Below are 26,197 nucleotides of genomic sequence, written 5' to 3' on the forward strand. Positions count from 1 at the left end.
TTCTCTGTCTCTGTTCTGTGTGTTTCACGTCAAGATCATTGCACAAACTCACACCTCAAGTACAAGAAAGACGTTAAAATCACAATACAACAAATCAAAACATAAATAATCATCATGAAATTAGTATTAAAACAGAAAAGTGCAGAATAAACCCCTTTCAGTCACATTCACATAAACAGAACAGTTTGAGTCTGGAATTAAACGTCGTCAAAGTCGAGGCCTGAGTCACATCTTCAGGAAGAATGTTCCAGGTTTGAACTGAACAAAAAAACACTGATTCAACATGTTTAGTCCTGGTTTAGTCCTGGTTTAGACCCAGTTTAGTCCCGGTTTAGTCCTGGTTTTAACTCTGCACTTTTCTCCTTTAATGTTCCTTTCATGATGATTATTTATGTTTTGATTTGTTGTATTGTGATTTTAACGTCTTTCTTATTCTGTAAAACACTTTGAATGACTTTGATGACCTGTTCTGTACAAATAACCCTTAAAAGCCACTTTCTGGAATGTTTGCCTGTATCGATCGTCAGTTTAGACTCTCATTGCCTCCCATCCCCCGTCTCTGAATCTGCAGGATTAAACCAGTTGAATTCCTCTGTGTGACCATCATGGACAGTGGTGAGTGTCAAAGTGATGAGCTGACCACGCCCCCGTCTGGACATGAGCTACAGGCCCACGCCGAGGTGGAAAAAGAGTAAAGTACTTTATTTCATTACATTTGTAAGTTAGGTTACCGTTTAATAAAAATAATAATTCCTTGTTTAGACTTTAGTCATTGTGCATTCACTGCAGGTAAGACAGACACAGCTAATATAATAATAATAATAATAATAATAATAATAATAATAATAATAATAATAATAATAATAATAATAATAATAATAATAATAATAATAACAGTTCCAACAGAATCACAAAGTGCATTAAAAGAAAACAACATATCACGCCCACACAACATACTGGGCAAAGAACCACTGAATAAATACAACCACGTGCATTTATTTAGGACAATTTTATTTTATTTTATTTTAATTTGTTTTAAATAATGTGTGTGTAGTTAAGAATATATAGCACTAACTATTTTATTTGATCAAAACTAGAAAAAAAACAAACAAAAAAAACCAACACAAAACAAAAAAAAACAGACGCGCGCGCACTTTCCGTTTCCTACCAACGGCTAACGCAGTAACGCTAGTCTCCAGTAGATGCACTTTTGAAGCTTTTAGTTGATTTTATTGTTATAAAAATGAACGTGGAGCGGGAGATGAAGAAGAGGCGGCTCATCACTTTGTCTGAGTTTAGTTACATCCCTCCAAGACGAACAGCACAGACACAAACGTCCTACGTCTACCGAGAATCTCAGGAATGACCGGCCACCGACTCGGCTCCTGTGCTAGCTAGGTTAGACTAATGCTAATATTTAACGGTAGATATGAATATTTACCTGATATGAACAAATGGCACGTGGGGTTTTGTTTAACTGTGAGGGGAATTATTAATATTATTATTAATATTAATATTAATATTAATATTATTATTATTATTATTAGGCCTGTGCCTATTGCTTCCGCAACGATGGGTGCATGGGCGAAGCGCGCAACTTCGTGGCCCGTCGCCCCCTGCACAGACTCCTGTAGAGCTACGAAATTCGGTACACATCCTTCATGTGATGCTAAACAGAAAATATTATTATGGCCACGCCCCCTGACAAACCGGAAGTCCCGCCATCTTGGATTGAAAATTCCAAAATGTAAAGTCAGTGTTTTCGCTGACGTCGCATTTTAATCAACTCCTCTGAAGGCGCTTCACCTGCAGGGCTGAAAACCTCTGTACATCATCTAGACAAGTGGGGCATCAAAAGTTTTCCAATTTATGATGATGCCCGTCACGGTTTGCGTGCGGCGAAGCCGCAAAATTCCTTCGTTTTTTTGGGACTTTTCACATGTCAAAATTTACTCCCATTTGCGCATGCGAAGTCCAATTTTGCTCAAATTCGAATCAGTTGTAAAACTTTTTGGCCTAAAGCTCCTCATTATGAAAGACATTAAATTGGTGCTATAGCGCCCCCTAGAGAATATCTAATATATTTGTATGGAGGTTCGGAAATTTAGTTTTCTGAAATGTTTCCAAATTTGACACAAATTCCATTGGATCATCCCAATCAATAAAGTCAATCAGACCTATGTCGTTTTATGCACCGTGTTGCCATGGTGATACGCTAAACTGCCAATGTTATCCTAATGCGAAACCTCCAAATTTTTCCCATTCATGACAATATATTAGTTTCATGGAATAATGTCAAATTTGGCACAATGACTCTTCATGTCAACCTGATCAAAAAAGTCAATTGGACCCATGTCATAGTTTTCACTGTGTTGCCATGGCGATGCGCAAAACAGCCCATGTTATCCTAATGGGAAAATTTCCCAATTTTCGTACATTTCAAAGTCTTATAATGACTTATTACCTTCGTTGTATTTTGCACGGTGTTGCCATGGCAATGCCTGGAAAAACCCATGTTTTTGCATTATATGCATTGGCGCTTCCAATGTCTTTTGACTTTGTTTGATGACAAGTGCAGCCCAAAGCCCCAATAAAACAGAGGTAAGTGGAGCATCAGCGCCACCCTTAGGGAGTGCCGGGTCAGTGCGAAGCACGGCCTGCGAGGGCCGTTCGATGCCGCTTGTGGCTTTAATTATTTATTTTATTTTTTTATGATTTTTAGTTCTCCTTGGTTTGATTTCCTATGATGCGATTGGAGGCTTTTTAAGATCCAAAATTATACAGGACATTTTTTTAAGTCTTAACTAATCATAATTTGAAGTATTAAACATAACTATATTTAATTAATTAATGAATTCTACATACATGGTTTTCAAATGTCTTGGTTTAAAGGTGTATATTATACAAAATGGACTCCTGTAGCTTTAGGTCATGTTCTAATGCTGTTCTCTCCTCAAAATCAGACTTAGAGTTGTGTTTTGTTTTATTCACACATGTTTGAGTGACACTTTATTATTAGTCTTTAACATCTACAAAACTCAAAACGCCCTGTTCCACCTTGTGATGTCATGAAGTGGTAGTTTTCAAGTTAACAGCTCCTTTTACCTTTAGTTTAGTTGAAATTGGCAATTCCAGAGCGGAAATGATCCAAATGATTCTAGTGAAGGTGTGTGGAGTTTAAAAACACAGTGGAGCACTTCCTGTATCACCACATGATGACATCACAAGGTGTAACAGAGTGTTTTCAGTTTGAGAGAAGAACTCAGCCCAAATCTGCAGGGTTTGTGTGTTAAACATGTGTGAATGTGTGAAAAAAACACAACTCCAGGTCTGTTTGTGACGAGGAAACAACATTAGAACATAGACCAGAAAACAGCCTAAAAAATGGGCCCTTTAAAAATTCGTGTTTATGTGAAACTCTATGAACTCACTTGACCTTCTTCTTGGCATAATTTCCCCTACAGGATGCGCCGCCACCAGAGATCACCACGTTTGACAGGGTGCACAACCAGGCCGAGGGATATGACATGAAACTGCATCGTGATGACGGGAAGCACTGGAAGGGAAGAGGCCTAGACATATACAATGAGGTACTTTTATGGAGCTTCCACTTAAACCCACCTCATTAAACTGCACATAGTTATCACACAATCAGCGTTTGGCCGTCAGCTGCTGCTCGAAATGGAGGAATGAGGCTGGATCAGGGAGATTTAGAGTGTTGGTATCAGTGGTGGAATGTAAACAAGTAAAAGTACTGTATTTAAGTGAAAATTTGAAGTATCTGTACCTTACTTAAGTACATTTTAAAGTGGTTTTACTTTTACTTCAGTACATTTGAGAGCAGTATTTGTACTTTCTACTCCACTACATTTTTGGATTGGATTTTGGATTTGGAACAAGACTGAAAAGTAAAAGTACTTTTTAATATAGCTTGAGACCTGCCGGAAAGTCTAGGGGTTTATTTTAACACGTTCATAATTTGAGCAAAACTAAAATATACAAACAGTTGTTTCTGTTGAAAATTCAGCGCAAATCTTTATCAAAATTTCTACATTTGGAGCATTATAAGACTCAAAATCTTTGTGAAATACTTTACTTTTTACTCTTTAAGTACATTTTTAAACAGGTAGATGTAGATGTTTTCATGCGATACTTTTACTTGTACTTGAGTAACTTTTCCCCGCTGTATCTGTACTTTTCCTTGAGTTCTTCCTCCTCCGCTGGCTTTCATCCACGGCGGGTGTGAATCTGCTCCAGTCGTGTTTGTTTACTTGTACTTCCCTGTGGAGTCATTATTTATGTGGTGAAATGTCGTGAGTGTGTGGACCACTGCAGAGGAGGCGGAGCCGAGCGCGCTCAGATCACACTCTGATTACAGCCTCTTGAGTCGGGCGGCTACTTCAGAAATGTACATCTAGTTTTACAAATGTATGTTTAAAGTATTTTTGTATTTAAAAGCCCCATATTTCGCTGTTTTCTGAAGTTCTAATGTTGTTTCCTCGTCAAAACAGACCTGGAGTTGTGTTTTTTTGTTTCATTCACACATGTTTAACACACAAACCCTGCATATTTAGGCTGAGTTCTTCTTCTATCAAACAAAAAACACTCTGTTCCACCTTGTGATGTCATCAAGTGGTAATACAGGAAGTGCTCCAGTGTGTTTTTAAACTCCACACACCTTCACTAGAATCATTTGAATGATTCCAGCCCTGTAAATCGCCAATTTCTACTGAAGTAAAGGTAAAAGGACTTGAAAACTACCACTTCATGACATCACAAGGTGGAACAGAGTGTTTTCAGCTTTGGTGTTGTATGTCTGTTTAATCCCTCAGTCGTCCAGGTCTGATCCAGAGCAAAAGTTGAGGGTTAAATTGTCAACTGGACAAATTGTTGTAGGAGTGAAGACGTTCGCTGCTTCTTCAGTTCATGTTCAGTTCAACGATTTGTCCAGTCAACAGATTTAAATTTTGTCTTTTGCTTTGGAGATGTAGACAGACTAAGAATAACGACTCATCCAAACAAATGTGAATGAAACAAAACAACTCCAGGTCTGTCTTTGTGGAGGTAACAGCTTTATGACATGATTTAAAGCTACAAGAGAGAGATTCTGTGTAATATGGGACCTTTAAAAAACTCACTAGGTCATAAAAAGCAAATAAAAAAAGCAAATGGAACCTGACTGTGGAGCTGGAAAAGAACAATTTCAATTTGTTACACTAGAGGAGACACAGCAGGGGGCGCTGGTGCAATCAGGTACCTCTCAATCACTGTAATTTGAACTTAGATTATTATATTCTGCCCTAGTTCTAAATCAGGACATTACAACAAACACGGCACTTACTGTATCGTACAATATGTATTTAAAGGTCCCGTATTATTATATTATCAACCTTTTGTGAGCTTTAAGTCATGTTCTAATGTTGTTACCACCTCAAAAACAGACCTGGAGTTGTGTTTTGTTTCATTCACACATGTTTGAGTCACACTTTATTATTTGTCTACATCTCCAAAGTTCAAAATGCTCTGTTCCACCTTGTGATGTCATGAAGTGGTAGTTTTCAAGTCCTTTTACCTTTACTTCACTAGAAATTGGCAATTTACAGGGCTGGAATTATTCAAATGGTTCTAGTGAAGGTGTGTGGAGTTTAAAAGCACCGTGGAGCACTTCCTGTATCACCACATGATGACATCACAAGGTGGATGTTTTTTTTTCAGTTTGAGAGAAGAACTCAGCCTAAATCTGCAGGGTTTGTGTGTCAAACATGCGTGAATGAAACAAAACACAACTCCAGGTCTGTTTGTGACGAGGAAACATTATAACAGTTCAGAAAATAACATAATATGGGCCCAAGTCATCCGTTGTAGCGCCCCCTAGCGTTCACGTTCAGGCGGTTTCACGAGGCTCACGTTACAAGTCTAATTTCAGCGGGTTTCTCCAGTATAACACACATTTTTTTTGCGTCTCCAGGAGAAGTGTCGAGTGGAGCCGGTGCGCTCCTCGTCAGAGAACGGTCGTCATGTGGAGTCGGTGCAGATCGGCACACCGCAGCACGCCCGTGTCAACCGCATGAACAGAGAGTTTCACTCCAAGAACGGAATCACCTTTTAAATAAAGTGTTCAAATGTGCGAGCGGTTTCTCTTTCTGTTAGAACATTTACGCATTCACACCAGATACAGACGTGTTATTTCTTCTGTCAGGTAAGATTCATTATGTCCGTGCAGTATTTGGAGTTCAGATTCTAATGTAAAAACTTAAAGCGGTACATTTTAATAGCGTCCGCGTGTAGAAAAGTGATTTATTTTTACATCAAACTCTCACATTACCTTGACGTGACTTCCTCTATTCTTACATGAGGGGTTCTGGTTACTCTTCTCATCTTTTTGTACCTTTACTGGAGTCCAAACAGCAGTATTACTAATCAGGGGCGGCGCCAGGGGGGGGCTCGAGGGGGCCCTGGTCTTCCCTAAAAATGCTCAACGCTTCCCCGATAGCTCCCCTGAAGATTTTAGCCCCATTTTCGTAGCACAATCTCCAGTTTCGACTAAAAATGTTGAAATGGCGAACACAAAATTATACTGCAATAATAAAAAACAACTCCACATTCGTTGTTATAAATTATACAGGGGCTGATAATATTTAAACTGGTTGAAAACAGCAACTCAAACATGGTAGAAGGAGGAGTTCCGCTCACATCCACATAAAACTCTAAATTAATATGTTGAGTGGGGACCCTCATTAAAGAGCTGAGCCCCCCCCCCGAGCTCCTCCAAACTAAAATATCTGGCACCGCCCCTGTTAATAATGTAGTGTAAACGTAAAGGCTTAAAATAAAAACACATTTGCCAAATACAAAAACATGTAATGTCATTACTGACCATCTCAAATTTGTTCTGTCAGATCAAAGTGGATTTACTTAAAAGCATTGCGTCATCCGGTTGCACGCAATCACATTGAGTAATTGTTGTAAAGTATGCTTATATAGTACATACTTAACATACTTCAATAGGGTCTATGTAGATGGATTAAATATATACTAGATATTTTCATTACATAGTTAATACTCAACCTTATTGGGTGCAAACTACATAAATGCATTGCGTAATCCCTTTATAAAATACTTAATAGTAATTACTCAAGATGCTTAGGTAAATCTTAAGAATTTGCGTTCTTAACCCTAATTCAAACATATTAAGTAACTTGTATTAAATACCATTAAATAGAATTAACATCACTACAGTAACTTAATATTATGAATAAAACACATTCATATTTACTCAGTGCAGTTGCATGCAACCGGATGATGCAACATTGTTAAGTATCGCTTACAAAAGCAAGTCAAGTTTCCCAGAAGTGAACAAAAAACAGCATCAGGAATAATTTTACAATTCTTCATTTATTGTCTTTTTTAGAACATGACATTCTAAAACCATGCTTTAGTGCAAAACTAGCGCACATTTTTACATCTCAAAACCAAAACTTTTTTTTTTTTTAAACTTGAAAAGTGCAACATGAAGTTTTATAAAACTGCTTCCCAATTGTGAAGAATTAACTTTACAAAGAGCAACCAACCTGCAAACATTAAAATTTGTAAACACGCCTCTTTAGGGCAGTCCTCTTTAAGTGAATAGGGTCTATTCTAAAAACATAAGATAACCTTTCTAAAATAGCTGTCCTTGTTTGAAAAATTAACTTCCATCCATCCATCCATCCATCCATTTTCTTCCGCTCATCCGGGGCCGGGTCGCGGGGGCAGCAGTCTAAGCAGGGACTCCCAGACTTCCCTCACCCCGGACACGTCCTCCAGCTCCTCCGGTGGGACCCCAAGGCGTTCCCAGGCCAGCCGAGAGACATAGTCCCTCCAGCGTGTCCTGGGTCTTCCCCGGGGCCTCCTCCCGGTGGGACATGCCCAGAACACCTCCCTAGGGAGGCGTCCTGAGCAGATGCCCGAGCCACCTCAGCTGGTTCCTCTCAACGTGTAGGAGCAGCGGCTCTACTCCGAGCTCCTCCCGTGTGACCGAGCTCCTCACCCTATCCCTAAGGGTGCGCCCGGCCACTCTGCGGAGGAAGCCCATTTCAGCCGCTTGTATCCGCAATCTTGTCCTTTCGGTCATTACCCAAAGCTCATGACCATAGGTGAGGGTAGGAACGTAGATTGACCGGTAAATCGAGAGCTTCGCCTTCCGGCTCAGCTCCTTCTTTACCACAACGGACCGATACAGCGACCGCATCACTGCAGACGCTGCACCGATCCGCCTGTCAATCTCCCGCTCCATCCTTCCCTCACTCGTGAACAAGACCCCGAGATACTTGAACTCCTCCACTTGGGGCAGAGACTCACCACCCACCCGGAGAGAGCAAACCACCTTTTTCCGGTCGAGAACCATGGCCTCGGATTTGGAGGAGCTGATTCTCATCCCAGCCGCTTCACACTCGGCTGCAAACCGCCCCAGTGCCTGCTGCAGGTCCTGGCTCGAAGAAGCCATCAGGACAACATCATCTGCAAACAGCAGAGATGAAATCCTGTGGTTCCCAAACCAGGCCCCCTCCGGCCCCTGGCTGCGCCTAGAAATTCTGTCCATAAATATAATGAACAGAACCGGTGGCAAAGGGCAGCCCTGGCGGAGTCCAACATGCACTGGGAACAGGTCTGACTTACTGCCGGCAATGCGAACACAGCTCCTGCTCCGGTCATACAGGGACCGGACAGCCCTTAGCAAAGAGCCCCGGACCCCATACTCCCAGAGCACCCCCCAAAGGACACCACGAGGGACACGGTCGAATGCCTTCTCCAGATCCACAAAACACATGTGGACTGGTTGGGCATACTCCCATGAGCCCTCGAGGACTCGATGGAGAGTATAGAGCTGGTCCAGTGTTCCACGACCAGGACGAAAACCACACTGCTCCTCCTGAATCCGAGGTTCGACTATCGGTCGGATTCTCCTCTCCAGTACCCTGGAATAGACCTTACCGGGAAGGCTGAGGAGTGTGATTCCCCTGTAATTGGAACACACCCTCCGGTCCCCCTTCTTATACAGAGGGACCACCACCCCGGTCTGCCATTCCACAGGTACTGTCCCCGACCGCCACGCGATGTTGCAGAGACGTGTCAGCCAAGACAGCCCCACAACATCCAGAGACTTGAGGTACTCAGGACGGATCTCGTCCACCCCCGGAGCCTTGCCACCGAGGAGCTTGCCAACCACCTCAGTGACTTCAGCCAGGGTGATGGACGAGTCCGCATCTGGGTCCCCAGTTTCTGCTTCCTCCTCGGAAGACGTGACAGTAGGATTGAGGAGATCCTCAAAGTATTCCTTCCACCGCCCGACAACATCCCCAGTCGATGTCAGCAGCTCTCCACCCGCACTGTATACAGTGTTGGTGAAGCACTGCTTCCCCCTCCTGAGGCGTCGGACGGTTTGCCAGAATCTCTTTGAGGCCGTCCGATAGTCCTTCTCCATGGCCTCTCCGAACTCCTCCCAACCCCGAGTTTTTGCCTCTGTGACTGCCCAAGCCGCGGCACGCTTGGCCCGCCGGTACTCATCAGCTGTCTCAGGAGTCCCATGAGCCAACAAGGCTCGATAGGACTCCTTCTTCAGCTTGACGGCATCCCTTACTTCCGGTGTCCACCACCGGGTTCGGGGATTGCCGCCGCGACAAGCACCACAGACCTTACGACCACAGCTACGAGCAGCCGCATCGACAATAGAGGTGGAGAACATGGCCCACTCGGAGTCCATGTCTCCAACCTCCCCCGGAATCAGGGAGAAGCTCTCCCGGAGGTGGGAGTTGAAGACCCCCCTGACAGAGGGCTCCGCCAGACGTTCCCAGCAGACCCTCACAATGCGCTTGGGTCTGCCAGGTCTGTCCGGCTTCCTCCTCCGCCAGCGGATCCAACTCACCACCAAGTGGTGATCAGTTGACAGCTCAGCCCCTCTCTTCACCCGAGTGTCCAAGACACGTGGTCGGAGGTCAGATGACACGACAACAAAGTCGATCATCGACCTCCGACCTAGAGTGTCCTGGTGCCATGTGCACCGATGGACACCCTTGTGCTCGAACATGGTGTTTGTTATGGACAAGCTGTGACTAGCACAGAAGTCCAATAACAAAACACCGCTCGGGTTCAGATCGGGGAGGCCGTTCCTCCCAATCGCGCCCCTCCAAGTGTCACTGTCATTACCCACATGGGCGTTGAAATCCCCCAGGAGAACAACGGAGTCCCCGGTCGGTGCACTGTCTAGTACCCCTCCCAGGGACTCCAAGAAGGCCGGGTACTCTGCACTGCTGTTTGGCCCGTAGGCCGACACAACAGTGAGAGACCTGTCCCCGACCCGAAGGCGCAGGGACGCGACCCTCTCGTTCACCGGAGTGAACCCCAACACGCAGCGGCTGAGCTGTGGGGCAATGAGCAAGCCCACACCAGCTCGCCGCCGCTCCCCGCGGGCAACGCCAGAGAAATGGAGAGTCTAACCCCTCTCAAGAAGTTGGGTTCCAGAGCCCGAGCTGTGCGTGGAGGTGAGGCCAACTATATCTAGCCGGTAACGCTCAACCTCCCGCACAAGCTCAGGCTCCTTCCCCCCCAGCGAGGTGACGTTCCACGTCCCCAGAGCTAGTCTCCATGTCCGGAGATCCGGTCGTCGAGGTCCCCGCCTTCGACTGCCGCCCGGATCTCTTTGCATAATACTATTTTCCTCAAAATAGTATTATTATTATTATTAAAATTAACATTTCATACAATAAACTTACTACATATTCTTTTATCATGTTGCTTGGATCTTCATTCAGATAAACAGAAAGGGCCTTCAAGGTACAACATCTTCTTTGGTCAATGGAGTCTCTCTGAAAAATAAATAAAATTAAATTTGGGAGTAAATTAGGACCTATGCAGGGATTTCATACTTTAACGTGACTTTATTCATTCTGTATGTTCTATATGTGCCAAATGTTAAACCCATTTTATATTTTTAAAAATACAATAATAATATTCTGATTTAAACTTAAAAAGTAAAATTTTAAATATCAACTTTTTTATACATTAATACACAGTATTTTTCAACTTTTTAAGCGACGGCACACTTTTTTTGGATTGAAGACATTCTGTGACCACCATTTATAAATGTTTTTTTTTACAATTTTTATAAAAACTAAAAAATATCCTATAAAGACTGTATTAATGTTAGCTGGTTAGCTGTACAAAATGTATTGTTAAAAACCATTATGTTGAGATGTTAACAGTCTAATACATCCATTTATAAATAGTAACTAATTTATTGGAAATGTTTTCAAGGCACACCTAATACAACCTTTATCTCCTAGAGAGCCACTTTTACAAACCAAAAATAACAGTTACGGTTGTAAGAAAACATTGTCAATATAACAGCAATAGTAAGCCTTAGTTGGAAACATACAAACATCTTTAGCTAGCTAAATATCTGATATATTATATATAATAATATATCTCCATCTGATGGCCACTAGATTACCAGATCATGAGTGTCATTTTACTGTTTTGTTTACATTCACAATACCAATAAGGTACAGCGCTATCAGATGCTACCCTCGTGGGTATCATCTGATAGCGACTACACTGTATTTATTCTGATATTTGTTGTTTATGTCCTGCACTTTAATAACTTGTAGTTTGCACTATGTATAGAAAATTTTGCACATTTGTATATTATCTTTTGTATTGCACTTTTCATATGTAAATTGTTTTTAATGTTTGTGACAAAGGACTACAGATGGAAATTAGCATTTTGCTAAATCTGGTGCAGCCATCTTTTTAATGCATCTGCACACTGTCCTTCAAATAAATAAATAAATAAATAAATAAATAAATATACATTTACAGTGGTTATATAGGGCATGTGTTAGATCTAATTTGAATTATTCAATACAGCATGTGGAGCGCAACTAGTAGCTCCTGAGCGACAAGTCGGAGACCCCTGCTGTGTATACTATTTAAATAGATTTTAATAAAATGAAAGTGGTGGTTCTGAGTAATGAAATTATTTCCAAGTTTAAAATGACAAACCTCATTAATTCCTGTCATGATTTCTGTTATCTTCCGTCCAGGTTTTCCTTCCTTCTTTCTAAAGATTTTCATCAGTTTAGGAGCATAAAGATCCAGCTGTGACATGAACTTTGAGGCCAATGGCATTGTGGTGATTCGTCTGAACTCTGCATTAATCTAGAAGACAGTGAAATAAAAATGTATTTACATTTTTTTTTTTTCCTGCCCCAAATACCAAATTATAAATGTATATAGCCTGTAAGCTTGGTGGTGTTTAAAATGTTTTTTATCTGCAAAAGTTTAAAAAGAAATGTGTGTTCTGATGTAATTTTGTCAAATTAACAATTCTTAATTTTGGCCCAGTGTAAAACATGGTTGCTAAGGTAATTACCAAGTATGTCATTGTTTACAATGAGGAAGTAAAATTATAAATGTAAAAAATTCATCAAACTGGGATGACATTTATGATTTTTTTTTTTAGGAAAGTCTTAGATGTAATTATCTTAACTGAAAAGAGTGCAGGCCATCTACTTTTGAAATCTGCAATGAAGGGCATGTCTCGAACGATTTCTTGTCTCCTGTGTGGAAAAGTTTTCTCCATCTTTCTTTCAGCAACACAAGCTGAGGTTTGGCTTTCAATGGTGTTCACAATCCCTGGTTTAAAGTCTTCTAAGGTGTATGGCGTGTGCTTCCGGGTTTTATGCGACTTGAATGTACCATAGATATTTGTTTGGTAAGAGCAACCCTTAAACATACAATGCACTGTCTCACTACTTTTTAGATGAGTGTTAATATGAGAAAAATACTCTTTTTCTGCAGCAAGACCACTAAATGTACACAGATGGCAGCTAAATGTTGCAACAGTTATGTGTTTTTTGTGTGGATGTACTCTGCTTGTATGGCTATAAAGAGTTTTAAAAGTCTTGAAAGTACACGGGCAATCCAAATATATACATGGATATAATGGTCTGGAAACATGAACTAACTTGTAGTGCCTAAACAAACGCGTCCTTGTTGACACCGCCTTCTGGCACAATTTACACTGCCACATCAGCACATCTGTGGAAAAAAAGACAAAGCATAAGACATATATTTTTCAATAGCATTTTAAATATTTTAATTAATATTTTTGTTATTTTATAGCACTACCTTCTGAAACTGGATTCTCAAACTTTGAAGCTCACCATGTATAATTGGACTGTGTAATAAAAGCTATTTAGCTATAATCTTGTGCTTTATGAGCTTTATCTGTCTGCACATTGGCCCTCCAAATACAAAACTACTAAAACCCACATTTGAAAGTTTAAAAAATCCAAATTTCACAAATTTCCAAATTTCTATCTGTGTAGGTAATTTTATCTTGTCTTATGGTCATTACAATAACTTTATAAAAGACTACATTAGATACATGTTCAATAATTTCATGATAACTCTATACATAAAACTAATTGATTTGATCATAAAAATATACAAACAAAATCTTATTACAAAATGGAGGGAAGATTTATTATTTGTTCTACTTGTAATACAACGGCAGGAGTGATCCTGCATGCTCAAACCCTATCGAAGTATTTACAAAAAGATAATAGCCGAATTCCTTATTCAGTCTCCCTCTTCACCGGGATACAGCCCGAGGCTCCGCAGTCACGTCATCGCGGCGGTTGTGCCTGCCCATCGCCGCCTTCGCACGCACCACTACAGCTTTCATTTGGCCTCCGCTGGTGTCCGCTCACCCCCCCCCCCACACACACACACACACACCGACCGACCGACCGACCGACCGGTCCGCCCCGCGCTCATACATTCTTCCCATTCTCCCCCACGCCAGTGTAGCACGTGCAGCAGCCCCAGTCTGTAGTGCAAAAAGTATGCTAACCAAACTATTCCCTCAATTTAGCGTTCAATACATGCTCGTGACGAATCATGAATATTATATACAGCCGAAATGTCCGGATAAATAACGATATAAAGTATATCAAAGTTAATAAAGTTTTATTTACCAATAAATTTGAGAGAAAACTCCAAAGATGGTCAGGTCTCGTTGATCAGGGCAGGTGAAATTAGCGCATGCGCGTGTGCTCACATTTGAGCGGGCAAAAAAAATCAAATCAAATACGGAATCCCAGAAGGACATAACTCAAACATTTTACTTAAGAGTGTTGAGTAATCCCTTGCATATAGCCTTGAGTAATGCCAAATATTGAATGTATTTCATAATATTTACACAAGCATGTCAAAAATATGTGAAAAATCAAAGTGTTTAAATAAAAACTACAAAATACACTTTAGTAAAAGTAACAACAGCCACAATTCATTTTTTTGAGTGCAGGTTTTAGCTGCATAAAACTTAAATGCTGATTCTCCATGTTTAGTCCTGACTCTGGGCACCAGCAGGAGGTCGGTCCTTGAAGTCCTCAGTGTGCGAGATGGTAATTAACCCAAATTCTGTAAATCAACCAGAATCAGAAGCTTTCAAAGACATGGTATCATCCACTGTGTTTTCCCAAATTGTGTAAATGTATAATAATCTTACTGTGTGTAAACATTTGATCTTCAATAGTAATGTAAGTAATGTAAATTAGAAGAGAAAATAATATCCTCCAGTATAGTATTGATAAAGTCAAAATATTTTAAAATAACTTTATATAATCAGCATTTAATTTTAAAATATAACAGGGGAATAAACTCTTCCCTGGGGTCTCACAACAAACATTTAAAATCTGACCCTAAACTGGAGACAGTATTGCTCTGAATGTGATGACACAGACCCTGCAGCTGTTCAGTCCCTCCATGTCTGTGTGGGAGTCTCATTTCCATAGACACACACTTTGCATGATTAGCTGCATGGTCCAGTGGGACACTTTATAGTCCTGAGAGGTGCACTCTGGAGCACTGGCAGCTGTCCTTCATGACAACACAAGCCACATACGGCCTCCTCATCACCAACATGACTTTGGTGTGCGTCCTCATGTGGACTGTCCTCTGCTGCTGCTTCACAGGTAAAGTCCAGAGAGTCCCACTGCTGTCCTCTGTCCACATCCGTCCCTCTGAGACCAACCAGACTAAACCATCAGGTGCTTTGTGTTTGTGTGTTCAGAGTCCAGAGGAGAGGTGACAGTGAGTCAGGCTGGAGCAGTGAGGGCCGCCCTGGGGGACACCGCCACCATACGCTGTACTGTCAGCCAGAATGTGTACTATGAGAGTACATATGGGCACAGGTTACACTGGTACCAACAGAGAGATGGAGAGCCTCCTAAACTTCTTATATATCTTGCATCTACTCGAGTCTCAGGTGTCCCCAGTCGTTTTTCAGGCAGTGGATCTGGGTCTGACTTCACTCTGACCATCAGTGGAGTTCAGCCTGAAGATTACACTGTGTATTACTGTCAGAGTTATCACTACATCAACAGTCAGTGGGTGTTCACACAGTGAAAAAGACTCGTACAAAAACCTCCTCAGACTGAACTGAAACTGTTCACACTTCACTGAACTCTGCACAGTCAGATACATTATAATGAGAGAAAGACAAAAATATAATCAATTATTATTAATACAAGTGATTTTAATTCATTTATTTTGAGCACATTTTAACAGAAGCCAATAGTAGCCAAGAGTAGAATAAATTACATTATAATATAAGACATAGCAAAAGTGAAAATAAACTCAAGTCAAGTTGTGCTATTATGTGGAAAAAAACATTATTGTTGCCAACAATTTTTTTTTTAAATCAATCTTGTACTACTTTTGAATCGTCAAATTAAGATAATGGTATTAAATGTGTTCTGGTCTAATTTTAATTTTTTTTTACACCCTCAATTCAGTGAACTAAAATTATTGTTTTAAAAGATGATGTTTTTGACTAAAATTGGAATGAAATTGTTAAAATAATTTAAACTGAATTATATATTTGTCATAAGCTGACCAGGAAAAACATCAAATAATAAATAACAGAACAGAGAAATATTTAGATTTTTGTATTATTACCCACCAAATTATTACCAACAAAATAAACATTACACTGGACTGTACATTACAGTCTGTTTTTTTTTTTTTTTCAACAAATTATATAGTTTAAAATGATTCAGTATAACAAATTTCTAAAGGCCTTTTATAATTAAATAATTAAAGCACAAAACTTCCTTGGGGTCGTCCACAGGAAACATTTTGACATTTGATCCTCAACAGAGACAGTGCTGATCTGCTGCTGTGAATCATTAAATGTCATATGTGTTAAATACATTTAATTAAACATGATACATATATTTCAGGATTGTTTTGTTGTACATAAGCAAACAATTCATATTGACACAACAAATAGACCTGAATAAATCGATTTGATCATCAGTGTATTTATGTATATACTTTGTTTATATTAACTTAAATGTTTCTTAACGTTAATGGTCTAATCTATTGTGGATTTCATTCTTAATATTATTTTCCTTGAATAAACTATTAATACAATATTTTCAGGACTTTTTGCTGATATCCAGTTACTTATGAAAAATGAAAGGAGCAAAAACACACCCCTGAGGCCCTCACCAAGGAACATTTTCTCATATAAGCTTCAAATGGAAACGGTCTGATTTTGATGATACCTGTCGACCATATTTAATAAAGGCAACTGTACAGGTATTGGTATTGGGCTGGGTCACAGGCAGGTAGACAGGTTAGAGAGAGACAGGCAGCTTCCAAAAACAATGGCAGAGGCACCTGGACACAGAACAAAAACAATGAAAAAAGTGAACTTGTCTCATGTTTCCAAACACATCTACTAAGTGGAGTAGGATCAATGACAAACTGGTGAGGAGTGGATGAAAAACCAGACTTCTTATACTGCAGGTAATGAGGTAAATTGCATCCAGGTGTGTCAGCTGTCAGATCAGGTGAGCCGACGCCCAGGTGGGAGGAGAGACAGACAACACAGAAGAGAGGGAGAGACAACAGGGAAAACAGCAGAAGAGAGGATCCTGACACAAACACACAAAAAGTGACATTGTCGGTCAAATAAACCATATTTTTATTTATTTCATCCAGAGTCAGTTCAAAATGTGATCCTCACTGCAGATCCACTTATGACTTTATTAACAAACTCCTCAGCTTTGCTCTGATCCGACAGTGAAGAATTTTAGGGTCTTGTCAAAAGGTCAGAGGTCACAGTGTGAGTTTGTATGTGTGCTGCCTGTCTGCTCCAGCTCTGCTCTCTGTAGTGGACAGTAGTGGTCAGTAGGGGGCAGTAGTGTGAGCTGTGTGCCTGTCTCCTCTGCCTCTCTGCTCCAGCCGTTAAGAGCCCAGTGCTGCTCAGTGTCTGTGCGGGCCCTTCAGAGCCACTCCCACACCAACAACACAATGAGCCTGATGTCCCTGCAGCTGTTCCTGCTGGCCCTGGGGCTCCTGGTTGGGGGTGAGGGCATCTGGGTCACAGCACTGCTCCTCTGGACGCCTGCAGGGTCTGTCTCAATAACTCTTCTTCTGTTTTACAGGTTCTTCAGGAGAAATCAGCCTGACTCAGACTCCTAAAGCTGCAGCTGTGGACAAAGGGGCCTCTGTTACTCTCAGGTGTCAGACTAGTACAGGTATTTATAATGATCTGCACTGGTATCTTCAGAAAGGCACAGAACCTCCAAAGCTCCTCATACGTTATGCTTCAACTCTTCATGATGGAGTCTCCAGTCGTTTCAGTGGAAGTGGTCATGGGACAGACTTCTCTCTGAGCATCAGTGGATTTGAGGCTGAAGATGCAGGAGTTTATTACTGTCAGCAGAGTTACAGCACACCGTTCACACAGTGAAAAAGACTCGTACAAAAACCTCAGACTGAACTGAAACTGACTCACTTCACTGAACTCACTCCTCACAGTGAGACACAATAGAATGAGAGTAAAGCCAACAACCATTTTTCATGAAATTCAATCATTTTTTCATTACATTTGTTTTAATTTTTGCACAGGAACAAAAACAAAAGAGCCACTGACCACAGACTTATTTATTAGAAGTAAAATGGCTCCACAGTTTTTAAACCCAACTTTCATTTAAATGAATTAAATGAATGTTAGTGTTATCACAAACTTAAACACTTTGTTGTGTCTAGTTGCCCAAAATATGAATACAGAAAAACAAAATGAACCCATGCATTTATTTGAGCTCAAACAAAGTGAAGTATGAATATCCATGTGAGAATAAACATTTTAAATACACGACCAGTCAAAAGTATGGACACACTTTTAGTTTATTTATTTCTATGATTTACATTGTAGATTCTCACTGAAGCTTCAGAACTATGAATGAACACACGTGGAATGTAGGAAACAAAAAATAAACTCAGAATAACTCAAAACTCACCATTTGCTTTAGTCGCTGCTTTGCACTCTTTGCATTTCTTTACCCTGACATGGTTCATCTGTGAAGAGAAAACCATTTCAGGAGAAGCTCAATGAGAGAAGGACAAGGGTTTGAGCTCCACAAAACAAAGAGTGGACATTTTGAGGATTTGTATTAAACGTTTTTCTGTACTACATAATTCCATGTATCTTTTATCTTATATTTGATGTTTTCTGTATGTAAATAAAATACGGAAAGTAAAAAAAAACAGTGAATAAGAAGCTGTGTCCAAACTTTTGTCTGGTGGTGTATTTACATTAACAACATTGTCAGTTAAATGTAACATATGTTTTAAAGTCTATGGTTTATTTATAATATATAATTAAAAAATGTGGTGTTGTAGCTGTGTCTGAGACCTGGCTCGATGCTGATGAAGGTTGTGATGTGGAAATGGAAGACTATGAGCTGTTTACATTAAACAGGCCTAATAAGAGAGGTGGGCGAGGTGCAATGTACGTGGATGCAGAATTAAAATCCAACGTAATTAAGAGTAAAACAGTTGCTGTAGATGGAGTCATGGAGTGCTTGACTGTCAAAATAAATGTAGAGAAATCAAAAAGTGTAAGTGTTAGTCGCCTGTATAGATCACACGGATCAAGTCTCGACAGCTTCAACCAAAAAATGGATGCCCTGTTTACTAATTCAAGAAAGGTTCATATTGTGTGTGGTGATTTTAATGTTAATCTCTTGAATCCCCAAACAAATACAAAAACAACAGACTTTATTTCAGGTATATATAGTAATAATCTATTTCCACTTGTTATTAAACCAACGAGAATTACAAATGACACAGCTGCACTGATAGAAACATCTTTACAAATCTACTGGGAGTCAAATCACAGCTGGACTTATTAATGACATCAGTGATCCTTTACCCATATTTAGTGTCTTTCATCAGCCGCTCCAAAACGTCAAAACTGCATCACAAAAAACTAAACATGATAAAATGACCAGACTCAGAACAACTGAAGCAACTGCTGCTTTAAAAGACTTAAATGCACAGACATGGGACAAGGTTTATGCTTCTGCAGATCTCGACGTGGCTCTCGATGCATTTTTGTCGACTTTAACTACCGTCTATGACACTGTCCCTCAGATGTGGAATTAAACACAAAAAACACTAAAGGACTAAATAAGGACTAAATAATCCTTGGATTACGTGTGGAATTGTAATTGCATGTAAAAAGAAAAATAAACTGTATAGACATAATTAGATACAATAAGAAGAATTATTACCAAACACTGGAACAACAAAGAAATAATATTCAAGGAACTTAGAAAATATTGAACAGTAGAATTAATGGAGGAAAGAAAAGACACACATTCCCAGATTATTTTATGAAGGATAATAATGTTATTGTAAAAGGCTAAAGTGAAATGGAAAATGCATTTAACGACTTATTTATAAATGTTAGAGCAACATTAGGAAACAAAATAACAGAATCAACAGAGTCACATGGATCAGCTGTAAAATATATACAGCAAAATCCAAATTCATTATTTATAAGTGGTACAGATGGAAATGAAATTATTAAATTAAATTAAAGGTCAACTGATTGCTTTGATATGGATTTGGTAAAAAACATCATTAACTGCCACATCGTTTACATTTATCTGCAATCAACTGTTTTTAACAGGCATTTTCCAAACAAACAAAAGTAATTCCCATGTTCAAAAGTGACAGACACCAGTTTACCAACTATAGACCTATATCTCTTCTGCCACAATTTTCTTTTTTGTGTCAAGATTGGATAATTTTATTGATAAGTACAATTTACTTTTGGCTTTCCTGTGTCTTATTATTAAAATGGGTTAGGCATTATAAGTATTTTTTATTTCAGCCTAAAGACTTTCAGTCATGATAAAAAATGTTTGATAATGTTTGATTTGAATGTAATGACCGAACAAATAAATAAATAAATATTTTTAACACACTTAATGATTCAATAATGGAAATAACACTAGGCCTGTACAATGAATTAAAAAGGTGCAAAAACACTTCCTTGGGGTCAACTACAGGGACCATGTAAAATTTGACCCTAAAACAAATCCAGTGTTGTTCTGCTGCTGTGCTCACTCCAAACAAACTGAAAGATACACTTTTGATAAATGTTTAAATAAATTATTAATTTTGTTTTTAAAATTGTGTCCAAATATAAAAAATAAGACTAAATATATATTGATAACACAATGAACCAACTGAATGAATGAAAAGCCAAGAAAAATAAATATTTGACGTCCAACTGTTTTATTCCAACATTTACTCAAAATATACATAATTAACCCAAAGTTACACAGACTAGAATATCTTTATCTCTATTGTATGATCAGTGTATCATTTATTCTTGTCTTAACAGTTTCCCTTTGCTTTTCATGTAAAGTGTTTTATGTGTTTCTAATCACTCTACACTCTGCACCTACTGATGCATTTCTTCTGAATATCAAAGTGACCAATAATTGTATATAAAAGATGAGGCGTAGTCATATGTGAGTGCAGTGAGTCTTTATTGAAGTGTGTCTCAGCAGCTCCACACACAAACATGCTTTTGATGCACAGCTCTTTATTTTCAGCAGAAGCTCCAGTTGGGACAGAGGGCTGTGTGCTGTGCTGCAGTAAGTGAAGTGTAGCTGTAGAGGCGTGAGCTGACAGCAGAGGGCGCTCTGCAGGCTGATCCCAGTGACTGTGTCAGTCCTGGGAACACTGCAGTGTGCTCAGTGTGTGGGACACTGGACTCTGGGAGCCCTGTGTGGCCTCACAGCTCACAGCCACGCCCCCCTCCCTCCACTGCTGTGCGGGGAGCGTCAGGCTGCTGCTCCAGCTGTAGTGGCCGTCCTTTTGCAGCACCGCGGGGCTCCGGCTCTGCTCCCCGCCCACACCGCCACCGGACACCTTCCAGGACACGCTCCAGTCTGACGGGAAGCCCTTGTTGGCCAGGCACACGAGGGTGGCCTTCCCCTGGGCCAGCTCCTCTCTGGAGGGGGGCAGCACCCAGAGGCTGGGCTCCACTCGGCCCACTGTGGACACACAGCACAAACACACACTTACACAGTGATACACACTGAAGGGATTCAGTACTGTTCACAAATACAGAAAGACTATTTTTATGGCCCAGTGTACTTTTAGATTCAGAAAAATAAGAAAAGCAAATGGAAAAGAAAAAAATACTTTACATCAAAATATTAATCTTTATTCCACATGTTACTTTTTGGCCGAGCTGAGTGAAAACAGAACTCTGACAGAAAGGCTCCACTGAAGCTGAACCACAGAAAAGTTTCAGAGCTAAAGATAAACTGAGAAAAGTCCCCAGACTTTGAACAATAATTCACATGTTTCTCTTAAAATATTTAGATTATTACAGCTAAAAAAATATGTATCAAAAAGGTTATGATAAATGTGAAACTTTGTTGAAGGTTAAAAAATATTTACTTCTTTAAATTTTTACTTTAGGAAACAAAAGCTTCAGAAAATAGTTTTCTGTCCAACTTTGATACAAACAGATTAAGATAACTTTTTGTATTTAAGTTTCTACATTTCTGGGGGATAATAAGAATGCATGGTTCAACAAGAAGCTAGTGGACATTTTAACAATACATCCAAAAATGTAAGAAATAAAATAAACTTAGAGTTCAGAAACAAACAGATGAATAACAGAAATAATAAAAGTATAATTTCAAGTAAACATAAAGAGAGGACTTACAGTTAAGGTCCAGTCTGGTTCCTCCACCGAACGTCCACCACAGTGATACAAACTCATGGAGCGCTCGTACAAAAACCTGCAGCCGCTCAGAGACCGCGACAAAACCATTCAGCTGTACAGAGACTGGTAAACAACTGAGAAATGGCATTTATAGATTTAAATTGGACAAACTGTTTAGAAGGAGATGACAATGTGCATATCAGGAACAATTTCAATCATTTTATTAATCAAAAGTAAATGTACAACATAATAATGGGAATAATTTATTAATATTAGTTAAATAAATATTCTCCAAGATAGTATTAATAAAGTAAAGAGCAAATCAAAGACAAAAATTGTGGAAATAACTTTGTAAAAGTCTGCATTTAATTATAAAATATAACAGGGGACAAAACACTTCCCTGGGGTCTCACAACAACCATTTAAAATTCTACCCTAAACTGGAGACAGTATTGCTCTGAATGTGATGACAGACCCTGCAGCTGTTCAGTCCCTCCATGTCTGTGTGGGAGTCTCATTTCCATAGACACACACTTTGCATGATTAGCTGCATGGTCCAGTGGGACACTTTATAGTCCTGAGAGGTGCACTCTGGAGCACTGGCAGCTGTCCTTCATGACAACACAAGCCACATACGGCCTCCTCATCACCAACATGACTTTGGTGTGCGTCCTCATGTGGACTGTCCTCTGCTGCTGCTTCACAGGTAAAGTCCAGAGAGTCCCACTGCTGTCCTCTGTCCACATCCGTCCCTCTGAGACCAACCAGACTAAACCATCAGGTGCTTTGTGTTTGTGTGTTCAGAGTCCAGAGGAGAGGTGACAGTGAGTCAGGCTGGAGCAGTGAGGGCCGCCCTGGGGGACACCGCCACCATACGCTGTACTGTCAGCCAGAATGTGTACTATGAGAGTACATATGGGCACTGGTTACACTGGTACCAACAGAGAGATGGAGAGCCTCCTAAAGCTCTTATATATCTTGCATCTTCTCGAGCCGCAGGTGTCCCCAGTCGTTTTTCAGGCAGTGGTTCTGGGTCTGACTTCACTCTGACCATCAGTGGAGTTCAGCCTGAAGATTACACTGTGTATTACTGTCAGAGTCTACACTCCATAAACGGTCAGGATGTGTTCACACAGTGAAAAAGACTCGTACAAAAACCTCCTCAGACTGAACTGAAACTGTTCACACTTCACTGAACTCTGCACAGTCAGATACAATATAATAAGAGTAAAGCTCAGGCTCAAAAGGTTATATATTACACTTATTTTATTTTATTTTTTTATATATAGAAACAACTGCATCAGTTATAAAGAAAATATTTTTCATTTACAGTAAAAAGGTTAAAAAGATTTTAAATTCATTCATTGTGTGAAAATAATTTGAATGAATAAAATTAATGATCAACAGTAATCTTAGTGATAGTGTAGAATGAAGCATTTTGTCGTCTCTAACTGTCAAATATATGAAGACAAAGAACAAGCAAAAGTACGAATCAAGTAGGAATATCTATGTGGAAATAAACAATATTTTGTTTTATAATTTAATCATCAAATCAAGTTAATACTAATGAAAGTGCCTTGCTAGTCCAGATGCAAAGTCAAATATTTTTAACACACACATTTATTTAATATAACAAATGTATATAATAAGGTGCAAAAACACTTCCTTGGGGTCCTTCACAGGAAACATTTTAAAATATGATCTTTAAATGGAGGCAGTGTCGGTCTGAAGCTGTATCCACTTCATAGATGTTAGATGATAGATGTTTTATAATATCTGAATATACTCTGGGAAATACGGTAAATGATTTTTAGAAAAATCATATAAGTTTATTTGCCTTCAAAGACAGTTAAAGATTTATGAGGGAAATTTGGATTTCATTAAAATCTTTTAAGTGTCTGATGAGCAGAGGGAGCACAGCATCATCTGCAAATAAATGTATGTGGATTTCTTTTAAATTGTAACCAATGGAATTAATAAAAATAGCAAAAAGTAGGGGGCCCAGAATTGAGCCTTGTGGCACCCCTTTACTTAAAGTTAGAAAATGTGATTTAAAACCATCGGCTACTACTGCCTGGGTTCTGTTTAAAAGATAATTTTTGGAACCAATCACATGTAGCATTGTCAAATCTAATCTGCTTCAGACGCTTCAAGACGACTCCATGATCCACTGAATCAAAAGCTTCAGTTAAATCAATAAACAGAGCTACACGATCTTGTTTATCATCATGGGCTGAGAAAATGTCATTTAAAACTTTTGTGGTTGCTGTGACAGTACTATGCCCTTTTCTGAAACCCGACTGATAAGACTTCAAAATGAAACAATTAAATAAATAAACTCTAACTTGATTTGCAACTAACTTTTCGAAAACTTTTACAAGACAAGATAATTTATATATCGGTCGGAAATGATTTACAGTTTTAGTTTTCCCATCCTTATGTAAAGGTCAAACATGTGCTGTTTTCTATAATTCTGGTGTAACTGCCATTTAAATTAATACATTAAAAATATGTAAACGAGGTTGAATTAAATATATGGGGCAGTTAGTAAAAGAACTTTTGGATAAGGGTCATCAGCTCCTGTGGACTTCTTTAGGTTTATGGAGCGGAGAGCATTTAAGACCTCCATGTGAGTGAAAGATCTTAAAGAAAAAACATGATTATCTGCCCGAGGTTCAGACTCAACATCATTAAGATCAGAAGGACAACTATTATTATCAAAACGTCACATGCAGAGATAAAATGTCTATTTAAAGCATCACATATTTCCTCTTTAGAATTTACAATAACTGAATCTAATAAAATATCGGTTGGTAATGTATGAATACTAGGATCTGAGAGTGATCTGACTGTCCTCCAGAACTTTGTTGGATTTCCGTGGCTTTCTATCAACTCAGACATGAAGTATGATGTTTTTGCCTTTCTAACTCCGGATAAACATTTATTTCCCTTCTAGCGAAAAAAGCCCAATCTAAATCTGACCTAATTGTGTGAGCAGTTTTCCAGGCAGCATTTCTTTCTCTAATTAAACTTGCAGTTTCTGAGTTGAATCAAGGATTGTTACAGGTTTTCATTCAAATTTTTCTTTTAGGCACATGCCGGTCTACAATTTCATTAAATGTATGAATAAAAAAGTTTAAGGCCATATCAGGGTCGGGGAATGCTGGTGTTAACCCGATCTCACTGTAATAAAGGTCAGAGGTGAAGGAGCTCATTGAAATGTTTATACCATCTGTAATCGCCCGGATAGCAACTTTAGCGGTTAAAAGAGGAACAGAGCAGAGCTGAGCCAGTTAGTCCAGTGCAGACCCAAGTGCGTTTTATTTCCACCACAACCATTTATAAAAAAAACCAAGGGAAAAGTTTAAAGAATCATCATTTGCAGTACCTGTTACATACAGCACCCTCTCCTGTAGCCACTGAGATTGTTCCTTTTATAGAGCCTCTCCTTAATTGGGTGAGTCCATTCTGTATAACAGGTCATTCTTTTCTCAGATCCAGTTCTGTTGTTAAAATTCAGCTCCAATCCATCAATGTACGAATTTATTCAATGAAATTGTCAATTAAAATAGAGCTCTGTTTAAATTCAATTATTTTAACAGTGGAAAATAATTACATTACCCACAAGCTAAAATATATAACACCCCTCCTTGTTAACCCCCAGTGGTCTGCCCCGGAACCTTCTTAAGGTGCTTTGGCTCCCCGGGGACTCATTTGGCCGAAACACCAAAGGCAGACCACATGGGTAAGTTAAAATTCTCACAATTCAATTACAATCAAGTCAGTGCAACAAATGAGCCACTGACCACAGTGGTCAATTTTAGAAGCTGGGGTCTTCCACCCCCCCCCCCCCCCCCCCCCCCCTTTTTTACCTCTCTCTCTCTTACCCATTGTGTGTGTGTGTGTCAATTTTAGAGCCTGGGGTCATCCACCCCCCCCCACATACACACACATCCTCGTCCCACCCCCCCACCCACCCACAACTAGTCTCCTTCCGATAGAAAGGGGGGGGGGGGGGTGTCTACATGAGGGATATACAGTTTGACCGAAGCTCCGGAGGACCCGATTGTTGGACGACTCCGGTCCGTGGGGAGTAGGGAGTCT

The 26,197-nt window shown here is 39.7% G+C and overlaps 4 gene segments (V, D, J or C); 3 read left to right on the plus strand and 1 right to left on the minus strand.

The window, feature by feature from the left end:
• The first annotated feature begins 14,857 nt into the window (after positions 1-14,857).
• LOC117379020 (immunoglobulin kappa variable 4-1-like) lies at positions 14,858-15,472 on the plus strand. The segment is given in 2 exon segments: positions 14,858-15,017; positions 15,116-15,472. Coding segments are annotated over 2 exon segments (426 nt in total).
• Positions 15,473-17,287: 1,815 nt separating this feature from the next.
• LOC117379014 (Ig kappa chain V region 3381-like) lies at positions 17,288-23,303 on the plus strand. The segment is given in 3 exon segments: positions 17,288-17,419; positions 17,499-17,825; positions 23,252-23,303. Coding segments are annotated over 2 exon segments (363 nt in total).
• LOC129456674 (Ig kappa-b4 chain C region-like) lies at positions 20,937-22,241 on the minus strand. The segment is given in 2 exon segments: positions 20,937-21,410; positions 22,094-22,241. Coding segments are annotated over 2 exon segments (477 nt in total).
• On the plus strand, positions 22,640-23,245 carry LOC117379018 (immunoglobulin kappa variable 4-1-like). The segment is given in 2 exon segments: positions 22,640-22,799; positions 22,898-23,245. Coding segments are annotated over 2 exon segments (426 nt in total).
• Positions 23,304-26,197: the final 2,894 nt, after the last annotated feature.

This window comes from Periophthalmus magnuspinnatus, chromosome 11 (assembly GCF_009829125.3).
Source record: "Periophthalmus magnuspinnatus isolate fPerMag1 chromosome 11, fPerMag1.2.pri, whole genome shotgun sequence".
NCBI classification, from domain to species: domain Eukaryota; kingdom Metazoa; phylum Chordata; class Actinopteri; order Gobiiformes; family Gobiidae; genus Periophthalmus; species Periophthalmus magnuspinnatus.